This window comes from Salmo salar, chromosome 10 (genome assembly GCF_965601325.2).
Source record: "Salmo salar chromosome 10, fSalSal1, whole genome shotgun sequence".
NCBI classification, from domain to species: domain Eukaryota; kingdom Metazoa; phylum Chordata; class Actinopteri; order Salmoniformes; family Salmonidae; genus Salmo; species Salmo salar.
Window position 1 is genome coordinate 34,885,708 of NC_138300.1, and position 18,954 is coordinate 34,904,661.

An 18,954-nucleotide genomic window follows, 5' to 3' on the forward strand; every position below is an offset into this window, starting at 1 on the left:
ATTGGACAAATCATATTGGCAAATAAAGAAAGTTTTTGTACATCTTTGGCTTCTTAACAAGAACATAATTACCCTAAATCGTTCCAAAGAGGGAAGGCAATGGAAATCACCTTCTCTTCTTCAGTGAAAAACACCTTTTGTTTCTGTTACCCACCTTCAGTGCTCTTCTCCCTGCTCATATTATTTTCCACCTTTGAGAGAATTGATCGAGCATACTTAGCCCAGTGAGGGCTGTGATTGGCTCTCCGCCTGTGTGTGAGCACTGTAGCTGTATAAAACCCCAACTGCTGGAGGATATTTCACCAAGACACAGCATACCACTGAAACACTGAGAGGACTAACAGTCATACTATTACAGACTTCTCCTCTTAACTCCAAACCACTGCAAATCATTCTCCTAGATTTGGATTGAGCAAACATACAACATGTGTAAGGGATTAGCAACACTGCCTGCAACCTGCTTAAAAAGGTAAGATGGTTATTCTAGTTTGTTAGCATGTTATTGTAGATCACTATCAACATGTATGGAACATGTATTTAGTTGTATGGAAGAGGATAAATGCAACAGTAACACTTGGAAAATGCTTGGTTTAAAATTTGATGCAACAAAAGTAATGCAACATGTCATGTGAGATTCTAACAATTGAAAGATGTCATGTCTGTGCTGCAATGGGATATTTTCAGACAGTAATGTATGTTGAATACGAGCCTTGTGTGCCAGGCATCTTGGTTCTGTTATACAGTAACTGCATTACCTATAATAGGACACACGACTGTGAGATGTTTTGATACATTCTGTAGCCAAACACTACCCACTCTCTCTCCTCCCTCAGTGCCAAAGACATCAAACACAAGATTGGCTTTCTGCTCCAGAAGCCTGAGTTTCCAACAGACCAGAAACAGGTCAAAGAGAAGACGACCGTTGTCAAGAGGTGAGTGTACAGGAGAATAGTGACACTTTGAATGTATTGATTTATTTATTATGTATTTATAAAGGACATCTCTTTGAGATTAAGGATCTATTTTACCAGGGAGACCTGTTATATGTGAGCAGCAAATAAACACTTGATACTCATTATCATACAGACTGAACAAAAATATAAACACAACATGTAAAGAGTTGGTCCCATGTTTCGTGAGCTATAATAAAAGATCCCAGAAATGTTCCATATGCACAAAAAGCTGATTTCCCTCAAATGTTGTGCACAAATTTATTTACATCCCTGATAGTGAGCATTTCTCCTTTGTCAAGATAATCCATCTACCTGACAGGTGTGACATATCAAGAAGCTGATTAAACAACATGATCAATACACAGGCGCACCTTGTGATAGGGATAATAAAAGGCCACTCTAAAATGTGCAGTTTTGTCACACAACACAATGCCACAGATGTCTGAAGTTGAGGGGACATGCAATTGGCATGCTGACTGCAGGAATGTCCACCAGAACCGTTGCCAGAGAATTTTATGTTAATTTCATAAGTCGCGACCAACGTCCTTTTGGGAATTTGGCAGTAAGTCCAACCGGCCTCACAACCTCAGACCACGTGTAACCACACCAGCTCAGGACCTCTACATCTGGCTCCTTCACCTGCGAGATCGTCTGAGACCAGCCACCCGGACAGCTGATGAAACTGAGGAGTATTTCTGTCTGTAATAAAGCCCTTTTGTGGGGAAAAACTATTTCTGATTGGCTGGGCCTGGATCCCCAGTGGGTGGGCCTATACCCTCCCACCCATGTCTGTGCCCCTGCCCAGTCATGTGAAATCCATAGATTAGGGCCAAATTAATTTATTGGAATTGACTGATTTCCTTATAAGAGCTGTAACTCAGTAAAATCGTTGAAATTGTTGCAAGTTGCGTTTATATATCATAGATAAAATAGCCTTCAGACTCCATTAAATTAATTTATCACACCATGGGCAATAATACTCTCAAGGCAATACCCATTGTACACGTGAGTAAATAGGTTTTAATGCAGGTCTATACCTAGTTTTGATTTACATTTGGTTAAGTTGTCAACTCACATGAATTCAACGTGAAATAAACAAAACATGTCAACATGTCCATGTATTTAGGTGAAAGGTTGGGTGAAAAAAAGACAAAATTCCCTTACCTTAATGATTTTTTGCAAATCCAATCAGCTTTCAACGTTGATTCAACATCATCACATTTATTTTTGTTGTTGAAATGACGTGGAAACAAAGTTGATTCAACCAGTTTTTGCATCTGTTTAGCATCTGTTGTCCCTAAACTAGTTAGCATACACAATATCCAGCCTGACTTTTTATTTCATTAGCACTACATCTAATCAATGACCTCATGATGAGAAAAAATGAACACAACCCCTTAATTGCAACCTCACAGTTTGCATTAATATTGATCAACTTTGATAATCTAATTGTAGCCAATGTAGGTGAACTCATTTTACTTTGAGATCAAAAATGTAAATGGTACTTTCAGTAAAAGAAAAATCCTTTAATATAACTATGCCTAGTCGCATACAGTTCAGCAGAAGCATTTTTAGGATTTACACACATAGTGGGAAAATCTTAGGCCAACAAGACAGGAGACATTATCATAATCTTTTTTAATACTACACAAATTATCTAAATTAGTGGCTACTCTGACACTGTCAAACAGATAAATATAAACGCATCTTAGGCTAAGTTCATTGTTGAAAATAGGATCCTACGATTCTAAGATGAATTTAGCCATAAGATGATTTTGAGATACCGGACCTTGACCTGGCCCAGGGCCAATAAAAAGAAGGGAAACACACAGATTGTACAATATATAACTATTATACAGTGCATTTGGAAAGTATTCAGACCCCTTGACCTTTGCCACATTTTGATATGTTACAGCCTTATTCTAAAATGAATAAAACAGAATTTTTTTTTCATAAATCTACACACAATACCCCATGATCACAAACTAAATGTTGCAAATCTATAACCCCCCCCCCCCCCCCCCCCCCCGGAAATATCAGATTAACATAAGTATTCAGACCCTTTACTCAATAATTTGTTGAAGCACATTTGGCAGCAATTACAGCCTCGAGTCTTCTTGGGTATGACGCTACAAGGTTGGCACACCTGTATTTGGGGAGTTTCTCCCATTCTTCTGTGCAGATCTTCTCAAGCTCTGTCAGGTTGGATGGGGAGCGTCACTGCACTGTTTTTCAGCTCTCTCCAGAGATGTTTGATCGAGTTCAAGACCGGGCTCTGGCTGGGCCACTCAAGGGCATTCAGAGACTCATCGCGAAGCCACTCTTGAGTTGTCTTGGCTGTGTGCTTAGGGTTGTTGTCCTGTTGGAAGGTGAACCTTCACCCCAAATCAAATCAAATCAAATGTTATTTGTTAAACGCGCCGAGAACAACAGGTGTAGACCTTACAGTGAATGCTTACTTACAAGCCCTTAACCAACAATGCAGTTTTAAGAAAAATAAGTGTTAACCTCTCTAGGGTAGGTGGCACCAAATCGTCCCACCTACGTAACAGCCAGTGTAATCCCGTGGCGCGTTATTCAAAAACCTCAAAAATGCTAAAACAATTTTTCAAACATATGACTATTTTACACAATTTTAAAGACAATACTCTCGTTAATCTAGCCACACTGTCCGATTTCAAAAAGGCTTTACCACGAAAGCAAAACATTAGATTATGTCAGCAGAGTACCCAGCCAGAAATAATCAGACACCCATTTTTCAAGCTAGCATATAATGTCACATAAACCCAAACCACAGCTAAATGCAGCACTAACCTTTGATGATCTTCATCAGATGACAACCCTAGGACATTATGTTATACAATACATGCATGTTTTGTTCAATCAAGTTCATATTTATATCAAAAACCAGCTTTTTACATTAGCATGTGACTAGCATGTGACTAGCATTCCCACCGAACACTGCCGGTGAATTTACTAAATTACTCACAATAAACGTTCACAAAAAGCACAACAATTATTTTAAGAATTATAGATACAGAACTCCTCTATGCACTCGATATGTCCGATTTTAAAATAGCTTTTCGGTGAAAGCACATTTTGCAATATTCTCAGTAGATAGCCCGGCATCACAGGGCTAGCTATTTAGACACCCAGCAAGTTTAGCACTCACCAAAGTCAGATTTACTATAAGAAAAATGTTATTACCTTTGCTGTCTTCGTCAGAATGCACGCCCAGGACTTCTACTTCAATAACAAATGTTGGTTTGGTTCAAAATAATCCATAGTTATATCCAAACAGCGGCGTTTTGTTCGTGCGTTCAAGACACTATCCGAAAGGGTAAATAAGGGTGACGAGCATGGCGCAATTCGTGACAAAAAATGTCTAAATATTCCATTACCGTACTTCGAAGCATGTCAACCGCTGTTTAAAATCAATTTTTATGCCATTTTTCTCATAAAAAAGCGATAATATTCCGACCGGGAATCTGCGTTTAGGTAAACAGACGAAAGAAAATAAAGCATTCGGTCGACTCGGGCACGCGCCTAAGCCCATAGTACTCTGATCGGCCACTTGCCAAAAGCGTAAATGTGTTTCAGCCAGAGGCTGCCTCGATATCGTTCAGCTTTTTCCCGGGCTCTGAGAGCCTATGGGAGCCGTAGGAAGTGTCACGTTAGAGCAAAGATCCTCAGTCTTCAATAAAAAGAGCCAAGATGAAACACAACTTGTCAGACAGGCCACTTCCTGCATGGAATCTTCTCAGGTTTTGGCCTGCCATTTGAGTTCTGTTATAATCACAGACACCATTCAAACAGTTTTAGAAACTTTATGGTGTTTTCTATCCAAAGCAAATAATTATATGCATATTGTAGTTACTGGGCAGGAGTAGTAACCAGATTAAATCGGGTACGTTTTTTATCCGGCCGTGTCAATACTGCCCCCTAGCCCTAACAGGTTAAGTAAAAGAATAGATAAGTAAAAATGTATTTTTTATATTTTTATTTTTTAATAAAAAAAATATATATATATAGATTATTTCACATTTATTTAACCAGGTAAGCTAGTTGAGAACAAGTTCTTATTTACAACTGCGACCTGGCCAAGATAAAGTTAAGCAGTGCGACAGAAACAACAACACAGTGTTACACATGGAATAAACAAACATACAGTCAATAACACAATAGAAATAAAATAAAGTCTATATACAGTGTGTGCAAATGGCATGAGGAGGTAAGGCAATAAATAGGCCATAGTAGTAAAGTAATTACAATTTAGCAGATTAACACTGGAGTGATAGATGAGCAGATGATGATGAGCAGATGATGGTGTGTAAGTAGTGATACTGGTGTGCAAAAGAGCAGCATAGTAAATAAAAACAATGTGGGGATGAGGTAGGTAGATTTGGTGGGCTATTTACAGATGGACTACATACAGCTGCAGCGATCGGTTAGCTGCTCAGATAGCTGATGTTTAAAGTTAGTGAGGGAAATGTAAGTCTCCAAATTAAAGAGCAGCAGAAAAATAACACTAGTGAGGCTATAAACAGGGGGTACCGGCACAGAGTCAATGTGCGGGGTCACAGGTTAGTCGAGGTAATTCAGGTAATATGTCATACAGCCGGGAAGAACTATTGGATATCAGAGCGGCGGTAACTCACCAGCACTACCAGCATTTCGACCAGGAATATGACTTTCCCGAAGCGGATCCTTTGTTCGCACCCCCCAGGGCAATTTAACGGATTACAGAGTCCCGCTCCTTGAAAGCAGCAGCTCTACCCTTTAGCTCAGTGTGGATGTTGCCTGTAATCCATAGCTTCTGGTTTGGGTATGTACTGTACATACGGTCACTGTGGGGATGACGTCATCGATGCACTTATTGATGAAGCCAGTGACTGATGTGGTGCACTCCTCAATGTCATTGGAAGAATCCCAGAACATATTCCTGTAGCTTAGCATCTGCGTCATCTGACCACTTTTGTATTGAGCGAGTCACCTGTGCTTCCTGCTTTAGTTTTTGCTTGTAAGCAGGAATCAGGAGGATATAATTATAGTCAGATTTGGTGGTCTAGAGTTTTTTTTCCTCTGTTTGCACATTTAACATGCTGATAGAAATGAGGTAAAACGGATTTAAGTTTCCCTGCATTGAAGTCCCTGGCCACTTGGAGTGCCACCTCTGGATGAGTGTTTTCCTGTTTGTTTATGGTATTATACAGCTCATTGAGTGCGGTCTTAGTGCCAGCATCGTTTGTGGTGGTAAATAGACAGCTACGAAAAATATAGATGAAAACTCTCTTGGTAAATAGTGTGGTCTACAGCTTATCATGAGATACTCTACCTCAGGCGAGCAAAACCTAGAGACTTTGATAATATTCCATTTTGTGCACCAGCTGTTGTTTACAAATATACACAGACCCCCACCCCTTGTCTTACCGGAGGCAGCTGTTCTGTCTTGCCGATGCAGCGAAAACCCCACTAGCTGTATGTTATCCATGTCGTCGTTCAGCCATGACTCGTGAAACATAAGATATTACAATTTTTAATGTCCCGTTAGTAGGATATTCATGATTGTAGCTCATCCATTTTGTTATTCAATGATTATACGTTGGCTAATAGGACTGATGGTAGAGGCAGATTACCCACTCGCCGTCAGATCCTTACAAGGCACCCGACCTACGTCCCCGATATCTCCATCTCTTCTTCATGCGAATGACGGGAATTTGGGCCTTGTTGGGTGTCTGAAGTAAATCTTTCACATCCGACTTGTTAAAGAAAAAATCTTTGTCCAGTCCAAGGTGAGTAATCTCTGTCCTGATATCCAGAAGCTCTTTTCGGTCATAAGAGACAGTGGTAGAAACATTATATACAGAATACGTGACAAATAACGTGAAAAAACACACAATGGCACAATTGGTTAGGAACACGTAAAATGGCATCCATCTCCTCCGTCGCCATTATTTTAATGATTTTCTGCAGGTTTTCTGGAGCAGGTTTTCATCAAGGATGTCTCTGTACTTTGATCTGTTCATCTTTCCCTCGATCCTGACTAGTCTCCCAGTCCCTGCCGCTGAAAAACATCCCCACAGCATGATGCTGCCACCCCAATGCTTCACTGTAGGGATGGTGCCAGGTTTCCTCCAGACGTTTGGAATCTAGGCCAAAGTTTAATCTTGGTATCATCAGGCCAGAGGATCTTGTTTCTCATGGTCTGAGAGTCCTTTCGGTACCTTTTGGCAAACTCCAAGTGGGCTGTCATGTGCCTTTTACTGAGGAGTGGCTTCCGTCTGGCCAGTCTACCATAAAGGCCTGATTGGTGGAGTGCTGCAGAGATGGTTGTCTTTCTGGAAGCTTCTCCCTCCTCCACAGAGGAACTCTTGAGCTCTGTCAGAGTGACCATCAGGTTCTTGGTCACCTTCCTGACCAAAGCCCTTCTCTCCTGATTGCTCAGTTTTTTGGTACCCTTCCCCAGATCTGTGCCTCGACACAATCTTGTCTCGGAGCTCTACGGACATTTCCTTTGTAACATAACAAAATATGGAAAAAGACAAGGGGTCGAAGTACTTTCTGAATGCACTGTATATTGCAGTAGGCTACTAAATCAACTTTCCAGTGGCACTGACTCATCCAATGATGAAGATAACATGAATATGCATAGCCTAGGCTTCTCACCGTACCTGTGATGGTCTCAAGTTAGGCCAGTGCTACTTTGAAATACAGTTCTGTTCATCCAAGTTGTTGAGAAAAAAAATGGTGGCTTCTACTGACAGATATTATTCATAGCCATCTATTTACCACCACAGACCGATGCTGGCACTAAGACCGCACACAACCAACTCTATAAGGCCATACGCAAACAAGAAGATGCTCACCCAGAAGCGGCACAATCTCAATCGCACTCCACACTGCCCTTTCCCATCTGGACAAAAGGAACACCTATGAGAGAATGCTGTTCATTGACTACAGCTCAGCATTCAACACCATAGTGCCAACAAAGCTCATCCCTAAGCTAAGGACCCTGGGACTAAACACCTCACTCTCTAACTGGATCCTGGACTTCCTGATGGGCCACCCCCAGCTGGTAAGGGTAGGCAACAACACGTCTGCCACGCTGATCCTCAACACGGGGGTCCCTCAGGGGTGTGTGCTTACAGCTGCACCATCGAGAGCATCCTGACCGGTTGCATCACCGCCTGGTATGGCAACTGCTCAGCATCTGACCATAAGGTGATACAGAGGGTAGTGCATATGGCCCAGTACATCACTGGGGTCAAGCTTCCTGCAATCTAAGACCTATATAATAGGCGGTGTCAGAGGAAAGCCCATAAAATTGTCAGGCTCCTGTCACCCAAGTCATAGTCTGTTTTCTCTGCTACCGCACGGCAAGCGATACCGGAGCGCCAGGTCTAGGAACAAAAGGCTCCTTAACAGCTTCTACCCCCAAAGCATAAGACTGCTGAACAATTAATCACATGGCCACTGGACTATTACATTGACCCCACCCCCCTCCCCTCCATTTGTTTTGTACACTGCTGCTACTCGCTGTTATTATCTATGCATAGTCACTTCACCCCTACCTACATGTACAAATTACCTCTAACCTGTACCACCGCACACTGACTCGGTACCGGTACTCCCTGTATATGGCCTCGTTATTGTTATGTTATTGTGTTACTTTTTAACATTTTTTACTTCAGTTTATTTGGTAAATATTTTCTTAGCTCTTCTTGAACTGCGCTGTTGGTTTAGGGCTTGTAAAGTAAGGATTTCACTTTGTTTTCGGAGCATGTGACAAAGTTTGATTTGATTTGATTCGATTTCTCTTTTCAGCAGAAGGCATATGCTTTCCAAACCGTTTTCCCGCAATTGTATTTTGAAATTTGCGAAAGGTCTTTCGCTATACACTGACAGTGCAAAGAGAAATAAAATCCATGGAAATAGAATCCATAGAACAAAAGTGCCCATTCAAGTCAAGACTGACAGCCATTTTGAGAATACCCATGAGTATACCAGTCAAATTATCAGGGTGAGGTTCCAAAACCCTTTTCCAGCTAGCACATTTGGTTCCTTGGGAGTTGTGGGAACTTACATTTTTGATTTCCCATTGGTTCTGGGAACGAAGTCATAAGTTTCCTGACCGTTAAAATGTAAAGTTTTTTTAACGTTCTGAGAACAGAATGGAAAATTTCTGCTGTTTTGGGAATGTGCATTTTTAGGTTACAGGGAAGCTCTGAGAAAGTTTATCTATGGTTCCCTGAAAGTTTTCCTTGGAGGTTTTATTAACGTTCTGACAACAGAAATTATTGGTTATTTGAAGGTAATTGAATAACGTTTTGAGAGCATGTTTCAATAAGACTTTTAATGACACTGCTAGTTTAGGTTAACTGTTTCGAACTCCAAGCACAGATAGGACACATGGAAATTCATTTGCTTAGGCATTAATTGTGCAAACACGTCTTTTTTTTGTCTGCCATGACATCATTGAGATTCAAACATATGATTTTCTGCTCTCGATCCATGGAATTAGTTCACTATGCCACCAGGATGGAGCTAGCATGCCATGTTTTTTTACTCATACAAGGCTGTTAATTTTAGTCTATTCAAACAGACCCTATTTCAAAGGAAACAAGCATTCATTAAGATCAGGTGTGGCCAATTAGTGGGCACGACCAACACACCTAAACACATTTAACAAGATAGAAGATAGATTGTTTTGTTGATGCTGAGAATGTTTTTAAATAACATTCTTAGAACATTCTTTGAATGTTACTAATGTTTTCTTGTGGTTTTATGTTCTGAGAAGAGTATTTAAATTGAACCATGAGGAAACCTGCAGAAAACTTTATGCTGAAGTACTGGAATTCCCACAGAAGTCTGTTGTTTTTCAACCTTCTCTGAACGTTCTGTGAACATGCCTTTAAAAAGAACCACGAGGAAACCTGTAGTAAACATTATACTGAAGTACTGATATCCACACAGAAGAACGTTGCTTCTTAACATTCTCTGAATGTTCTGAGAACATGACTTTAAATAGGACCATGAGGAAACCTGTAAGAAACGTTATGGAAAGGTTGTATGCAAAATAACCATCGGACAACCCCGCTCTGAGAACATATGGTTCTCAAAATGTTATGTGCTAGTTGGGTGCTATAGATTATATTTTTATGGCCACAACGCAACAATCTGTTCGATATTTGGCGTGTTTGCTGCCCAAATTCAGTGTGATTAGACAGGAGTAATTATATAATTTTGGAAACATTATTTACATTTATAAGGGGGTGCATTATAAGGACTCCTCCTGCTCAGTATCATTCCGTTTCTCCAAACAAACATTTCTAAGTTGCTCCAAACTTTAAATTTAGATGGTTAAGGGTTAAGGTTTTGGATAGGGTTAAAACATTAAGTTAATGGACTCATTCCGAATGGTTAAGGTAAGGGTCCAGAGTAATGGGATTACGCCCATCCACCACTCTGTTCACAACCTCGCAAAACCCTAGCCCACTTGATGGTAATAGCGTTCACTGTTGCCCCTAGTTGCCGGTTTTGAAGGCATTTTCCAATGTCCTCAGAACATGGATAGATGTCCAATTTCGAAGTCTCTCTTGAGCGATCTGCCTGATAATGTTATAAAATGGCTTCCGTCTGGCCACTCTACCATAAAGTCCTGATTGGTGGAGTGCTGCAGAGATGGTTGTCTTTCTGGAAGCTTCTCCCTCCTCCACAGAGGAACTCTGGAGCTCTGTCAGAGTGACCATCAGGTTCTTGGTCACCTCCCTGACCAAGGCCCTTCTCCCCTGATTGCTCAGTTTGGTAACGTATTAGCTCAAAGAGTTGTATAATATTATAAAATATTGGTTACTCATTAGCTCAAAGAGGTGTATAATTAAGCAAAAAGGCCTGAGGGGGTGTGGTATATGACCAATATACCACAGCTAAGGGCTGTTCTTACGCACGACGCTACGTGGAGTACCTGGATACAGCCCTTAGATGTGGCATATTTGCCATATACCACAAACCCCCGAGGTGCCTTATTGCTATTATAAACTGGTTACCAATGTAATTAAGGCAGTAAAAATACATGTTTAGTCATACCCGTGGTATATGGTCTATTATAAACTGGGTGGTTTGAGCACTGAATGGCTGACAGCAATGGTATATCAGATTGTACACCACGGGTTATGACAAAAAACATGTATTTATGCTGCTCTAATTATGTTGGTAACCAGTTTATAATAGCAATAAGGCACCTCAGGGTTTGTGGTATATGGCCAATATACCACGGCTAAGGGTTGTGTCTAAGCACTCCGTGATGCGTCGTGCGTAAGAACAGCCGTGGTATATTGGCCATATACCACACCTTTTGCTTAAATATACCACAGCTTTCAGCCAATCAGCATTCAGTGCTCGAACCACCCAGTTTATAATGTTATAAAATGGTTGGTTACTCATTAGCTCAAATAGGTGAGTAATGTAAATAAGTGGTTGGTTACTCAATAGCTCGAAGAGGTGCATCTGGTATGGCTGATGCTCATGGAAAATACAGTAGTCAATATAGTAGTCAAAATACAGTGTCAAATACAGTATGTCCTGTTGTAAAGAACATTATGTAAGATGGTAGATATGACATCTACTGGTCGGCTATCATTAAAATACAGGTCATCAGCAATATGCAGGTCAAGAACTGTGGGATATCACACAAGAGATGTACTGAAATATTAATAATATTATTGTTTATCCCAGTAATACAGGTGTACAGTATAATAATTATGTCATTTCTCTGGTTTTAGAGTTTCACCTGCTGATGTGGAGAAATGGAAGCTGTCCTTCAACAACCTGATGAATTGTGAAGGTGAGTTTCTCACAAATCAAAGAGACATCTTTAGAATACTATAGGATTGGGGAGTCGATCTTGCTGAAATGTTATGGTGGTTTACTGAATTGAAAAGATGTATTGATTTTGAATTTAATTGAAGCTCTCTACTGGGTCTTGTGTAGAATTCCTGAATCTCTGACAAAACTCTACCATCACCTATTACCAAGCCAGACCACGGAACAACATTTCTTCAAAACTTGAGTGACATTTGTATCTCCCTCACCCCCTCTCCCACAGTCTCTCCGACCCCAACTCAATTAAATTAAATTCAATTCAATGGGCTTTATCACTCTCTGGGTTTCTGTTTAAAGACTGATGTCATGATGCCTGTGTGGGCTGTAGGGTACTTGTGGGTTTAGCTGTGTGTAGTTGGGGACTTCAGCCAGCTCTCCGGATACGTTTTCATGCTCTGGACATGTTCTATGTGTCTCGAGGGTATGCTGGGTAGCCCCTAGACGCCTGCTGCTCTGCTCCCTCCCTGTGTGTGTGTGATGCGCAGGATGAACCATAACTCTCAGACCCCGCGGTTATATCCACGCGGCGGGAGGGTTTAGGGTAATTAAATATTGTGTGGATGAAGGGCGGGTGGGTGGTGGTCAGGTTGAATAAATGGAAAACAATGCATACACAAAATCCATAAATGTAAATTCTTGTGAAATTCATATCTATAGGCTACATAGTTTTTTCATTATTTTATCTGGCATTAGTGCCTAACTGTACACATGTCAAATACACACCAATCGCCAAATGCTTTTGGGAACATGGGAAGAAAAAGTTAACGACGATCCACTGAGGCAAAAATACAAATTTTGGATTTTTATTAAATAAGAGGAATGCTGCGAAATAGAGAGTTGACATGAAAATAAAGAGAAGGGAGGGACTGAACAGCAATGTTTGGGAAAGATTTGGTGAAAAGAGGATGATAGCGGTGCCGGCTATGTTATGTGTGATTATTGTATGGCGCTATACAAATTCCACAGTCACAAGATGGGGACTTCAATATGGCACATCAAGGGAACTGTAGTCTCAGATGGGTTAAATGGAATAGTAGCCAAACTGAAATCTGGACATCTGACTGTAGGTCTATAACCTCTCACATAGCCTAATATAATATTAGGCTAACTTCTGCAGGATTAAGCATTTCTTGCTGTAAAATTATACACCAAATATACATGAAGCTAAATATACTTTGATTGAAAAAAAATACAGCTGGCTGTGTAGCTTCTTACCTCTATCCGCTCTAAAATTTGATTAAACAGTATTAAACTAATTATGTGTAAATCATTCAAGAAGATCGAAATACATATTCCCATGATAAAACGGATAGGGATTAAATGTTGTAATGCAGATGCAGCATGGATGTTTCACACATAAAAAGTGAAGAATTATCATTCTCATCATTATCATTATCATTCTAATTTATAATAAGGTAGGCCTAATTTGGTGTTTTAAAAATAGGCTTTGTCTTTGAGCCACTATGTGTTGGCATCCGCAATTGTGCAAGTTGGATGATGCCTTGTATGTACAGTGAGGGAAAAAAGTATTTGATCCCCTGCTGATTTTGTATGTTTGCCCACTGACAAAGAAATTATCATTCTATAATTTTAATGGTAGGTTTATTTGAACAGTGAGAGACAGAATAACAACAAAAAAATCCAGAAAAAAGCATGTCAAAAATGTTATAAATTCATTTGCATTTTAATGAGGGAAATAAGTATTTCACCTAGACTGACCATTTCTTTGTCAGTGGGCAAATGTACAAAATCAGCAGGGGATCAACTACTTTTTTCCCTCACTGTAAGCAGAAAAAAATTCTGCACACCCTGTAAATAAATCGTTCTGCCGTCTCTGACTCTACAACACATTTTCTATATTTACTGGTTAGTGCAGATGTTCACTTTATCACATACAGTTGACGTCGGAAGTTTACATACACTTATGTTGGAGTCATTAAAACTCGTTTTTCAACCACTCAACAAATTTCATGTTAACAAACTATAGTTTTGGCAAGTCGGTTAGGACATCTACACAAGTAATTTTTCCAACAATTGTTTACAGACAGATTCTTTCACTTATAATTCACTGTATCACAATTCCAGTGGGTCAGAAGTTTACGTACCGCAAGTTGACTGTGCCTTTTAAACAACTTGGAAAATTCCATAAAATAATGTCATGGCTTTAGAAGCTTCTGATAGGCTAATTGACATAATTTGAGTCAATTGGAAGTGTACCTGTGGATGTGTTTCAAGGCCTACTTTCAAACTCAGTGACTCTTTGCCATCTTTGACATCATGGGAAAATCAAAAGAAATCAGCTAAGACCTCAGAAATAAAATGTTGACCGCCACAAGTCTAGTTCATCCTTGGGAACAATTTCCAAACGCCTGAAGGTACCACGTTCATCTGTACAAACAATAGTACGCAAGTATAAACACCATGGGAACATGCAGCCGTCATACTGCTCAGGAAGGAGATGCATTCTGTCTCCTAGAGATGAATGTATTTGGTGCAAAAACTGCAAATCAATCCCAGAACAACAGCAAAGGACCTTGTGAAGATGCTGGAGGAAACAGGTACAAAAGTGTCTATATCCACAGTAAAACGAGTCCTATATCGACATAACCTAAAAGGCAAGGAAGAAGCCACTGCTCAAAACCGTCATAAAAAAGCCAGACTACGGTTTGCAACTGCACATGGGGACAAAGATTGTACTTTTTGGAAAAATGTCCTCTGGTCTGATGAAACAAAAATGGAACTGTTTGGTCATAATGACCATTGTTATGTTTGGAGGAAAAACGGGGGAGGCTTGCAAGCCGAAGAACACCATCCCAACCGTGAAGCATGGGGGTGGCAGCATCATGTTGTGGCGGTGCTTTGCTGCAGGAGGGACTGGTGCACTTCACAAAATAGATGGCATCATAAGGATGGAAAATTATGTGGATATATTGAAACAACATCTCAAGACATCAGTAAAGAAGTTAAAGCTTGGTCGCAAATAGGTCTTCCAAATGGACAATCACCCCAAGCATACTTCCAAAGTTGTGGCAAAATGGCTTAAGGACAACAAAGTCAAGGTATTGGAGAGGCCATCACAAAGCCCTGACCTCAATCGTATAGAACATTTGTGGGCAGAACTGAAAAAGCGTGTGCGAGCAAGGAGGCCTACAAACCTGACTCAATTACACCAGCTCTGTCAGGAGGAATGGGCCAAAAATCACCCAACTTATTGTGGGAAGCTTGTGGAAGGCTGCCCGAAACATTTGACCCAGGTTAAACAATTTAAAGGCAATCCTACCAAATACTAATTGAGTGTATGTAAACTTCTGACCCACTGGGAATGTGATGAAAGAAATAAAAGCTGAAATAAATCATTCTCTCTACTATTATTCTGACATTTCACATTAAAATAAAATGGTGATCCTACCTGATCTAAGACAGGGAATTTTTACTTGATTTAAACATCAGGAATTGTAAAAAACTGAGTTTAAATGTATTTGGCTAAGGTGTAGTTAAACTTCCGACTTCAACTGTTTATTCTGGTGGTTGGGTTATTAGCAGTTGCGAGCAGGTGCTGGTGAACAAACAATGTGTGTGTGTGTGTGGTGTGCTGACAGTCCCTGTGGTGTCAGGCTGTGTGTGGGGACACCCTGTGGGGAAACCATATATAATTTGTATATGTCCAGCACCCATTTCGTAAGATATGTTACTAATTTGCGAAACGTACTATATGTTACGAATGATCAAAATCTATGATATGTTATGAATTCCAGCTAGGTTGCTAATGTTAGCTAGCTGGCTAACGTTAGCTAGGCTAGGGGTTAGGGATAGAGGTTAGGCTTAAGTTCAGGAGTTAGGTTAAAGGTTAGGGTTAGGATTGTGGCAAGGGTTAGCTAACATGATAAGTAGTTGAAAAGTAGCTATAAAGTAGTAAGTAGTTGAAAAGTTACTAATTCGCTAAAATTGTCCGTGATGAGATTTGAACTCACAACCTTTGGGTTGCTAGATGTTTGCCTTTCATCCCCCTCCTCTCCCCTGAAACTATTCCCCAGGCCGTTGCTATAAATGAGAATGTGTTCTCAGTCAACTTACCTGGTAAAATAACGGTAAAATAAATAAAATAAAATATGGCTACCCATCCACCCCAACTAACCACCATACTTTTGTTTTTGCGTCAATAACCATCTGTCTTATGTAACCATACCAAAAGTATCATAGTTTTTACTTTTACTATGTTACGTCTAGTCTGAGACCAGGCTGGGACACAGAGCAGGAGCAACGCCTCCTGAGAACCATCCAGGCCTTGACCTCCACCACTGACACCCTACAGAGGGATACTCTCTCTTAACCCCCCCCCCCCCTTATAATAGAGAAAAGCAGTTAGGATAGTTTAATAGTGTGTGGTTTCATATCGAACACTCAACCCAGCACCCTGGAAATATCTCTGGATGTTACACATGCTAAGTAAGAGGATCTGAGATTGACCTAACCTAACCTAACTTCTTTCTCTGTTTGTTTGTCTAACTGTCTATCAGGTGGTCGTACAGTGTTCACTGCGTTCCTGAAGTCAGAGCTCAGCCAGGAGAACTTGGAATTCTGGAACGCTTGCGAGGAATACAAGAAGTCTGCCCCAGACAAGATGGCGGCCAAAGCTAAAGAGATCTACGAACAGTACATTGAGGCAGACTCTCCAAATGAGGTCAAATGGGAATAATGATTGGCATGTTTATGGCTTTTTAAAATTATTATATTTCATTATTTAACCAGACAAGACAGACAAGACAGAATAAATTCTTATTTACAATGACGGCCTGAACATATGCAAATATTACGTTAACAAGAGCAACACAACCTATACCAACTGAGAGCCACTCTCAAAAGATGGTTTAAACTATAATTTTTATAGTATCATATCATTTTGATTTCTATGAATTTGAGAGTGGTTACATATCTCCATCCCCATCCCTCATCTTTTCACCGAAACAGAGCATGCTTTGTTATTGTTTCAACTGAGGATTTCCCCTTCAATGAGTCCCCCCTTTCGAAAAACACCTGTAGTTTTTCCTTTGGGATTGTGCTTTTGGATTTTTATAGCACTTTTTGTGGCACATTTTGTTGGTACAGTATCCATGTTTTATTGCATTACTTATACAGTGTATATCTCTTTTTCCCTCTCCCTATCAGGTGAACCTGGACTCAGCAACGCGAGAGGAGACCAGACAGAACCTGTCTATTGCCGGCTTATCCTGTTTTGATGACGCCCAGCAGAAGATCTTCACTTTGATGGAGAAAGACTCATACAGAAGGTTCCTCCACTCCAAACTGATCCAGGATCTGTCCCTGTTGAGCACCACCACCCCACTCTGTGCACTGAAGAAGATAGGAGGGAAAATAGGCTGTTCTGAGAACAGATGTGGTGCATAGATGGAGATGGAGAGAGAAACAAGGACAGATTGAAGAATGTGTAACATTTTGTCAATCTGTGAGGGAAAGAGCTGGTAGTCTTGAATAGAAAACATTATTATGAGTGGCTGGTGTTTTATTTTTTCTATCCATTGTTCCAGATAACTATTTCAACACGCATCAGAAATAGATTATTTTTGAGACGAGGGGACGATTGGAGAGGGAGAGAACTGTCAGAGATGTTATTTTTCAGGAGAAATATGCTCCTGAAAGGATGCTCCTTTCTCTGATTTTCATTGTTGTGCGAGGGGCTGCTTTCTTTACACTGAATATCTTCCAGATCTCTAAAAATATTCAAATGGTTCAAACAAGCATTTAGGTATTTCACCCTGGTTTGTTTTTTTGTTTTTTTTAGTCATTTAGCAGACGCTGTTATCCAGAGCGACTTACAGTAGTGAATACATACATTTCATACATTTCATTTTTTTTCATTTCATGCATTTCTTTTTTGTACTGGCCCCCCATGGGAATCGAATAGTTCCCTGTGTCCCCTCTGTCTGGCTTTAATCAAGGGCCCCATGCTAAGTCATGCTTAAACACCAATAATGAAATGCACTTCTTCAAACTGAGTGTTAAATTAGATTATAGTTTCTGAATGGATTGGTTTTAAAAGCTTCTTTCACCTGACTGATGTTTTTGTTTGACTCTGTTTTTCTGTCTTTACTTTACCTGTGACCAGTTCATGCACTGCTAAGGTGTAACTCACTGGCCTTCTGTTAACTTGACAACAAAGTCATGACCAGGTGATGTTTTGATTCACAACATAGGGAGAAACTATCTGTAATTACTTCTCTATTCACCCCTAACACACACACAGACACACACAGACACACACACACTCCCATTTGAGCAATTCAGCGACTTGCTTTAGCTGATGTGCTTATGAAGTAAACCTATTGATACTTTATCATTATATGGTTATTGGTAATGCTATTGATATCATTATATGGTTATTGGTAATGCTATTGATATCATTATATGGTTATTGGTAAAGCAATTGATATCATTATATGGTTATTGGTAATGCTATTGATATCATTATATGGTTCTATAAGTTTTGTTAAAACATTACTCCTACTCGCCTCCAATGATGATGGCTAAATATTTATTATATAATGTAATAATCATCTTCATATTTATTTTCTTGTTGTTTTCTTGACACGTTTATTCATAATTTATTTGTGAATAAAACAATGCATCAACAGAGTTGGTTACTTATTTTCATACATTTATCCAAATGAACGAAAGGCCAATATTGTAAAATGTACCAGTTTAGAAAACATACATATTCTAATTTCAGCATACTAGCTGTACGTATTCTATTTAAGGCAATATGCAGTTTCCTACGACCATGTATTCCAATCATTCAATTGCCCTATATAAACTGAATACATCACCACCAAAAAATTCTGATTTAATTTGTTCATCTGTTGATAAACAGAGAAACGGGATGACAGAGAGTTACACAGACACTAGATTAAACTACTAGAAACTATGGACTGCTCTCAGTATAAATATTGATTTTACCTCCCACTGTAGAGGTCACAGCGCCAGTGACAGAAGATATGCTCCAGTACACACTATTCCAACCAGTTTATTACCACAGACTGCAGCTTTAATGTGGAAAAGACAGTATTTACATACATACAACTTGGTATAAGAGTTGGGCAAAAAT

General features: G+C 39.9%; 1 protein-coding gene across 1 annotated transcript; it reads left to right on the top strand.

The window, feature by feature from the left end:
* Window positions 1–314: 314 nt before the first annotated feature.
* rgs4 (regulator of G protein signaling 4) lies at window positions 315–18,481 on the top strand. Its single transcript, XM_014123048.3, has 5 exons — window positions 315–469; window positions 834–932; window positions 11,735–11,796; window positions 16,352–16,515; window positions 17,001–18,481. Exons 1-5 carry the CDS (start codon window positions 426–428, stop codon window positions 17,238–17,240), a joined length of 609 nt encoding a protein of 202 aa, XP_013978523.1. The 5' UTR covers window positions 315–425; the 3' UTR covers window positions 17,241–18,481.
* The last annotated feature ends 473 nt before the right edge of the window (window positions 18,482–18,954 follow it).

What these genes read in the sequence shown, in the direction of transcription:
- rgs4 (XM_014123048.3), top strand. Translation starts at nt 426, where the DNA reads ATGTGTAAGGGATTAGCAACACTGCCTGCAACCTGCTTAAAAAG. An exon ending in CCTGCAACCTGCTTAAAAAG is followed by an intron (nt 470 to 833) that starts GTAAGATGGTTA and finishes CTCCTCCCTCAG; the next exon opens with TGCCAAAGACATCAAACACA. An exon ending in CAACCTGATGAATTGTGAAG is followed by an intron (nt 11,797 to 16,351) that starts GTGAGTTTCTCA and finishes ACTGTCTATCAG; the next exon opens with GTGGTCGTACAGTGTTCACT.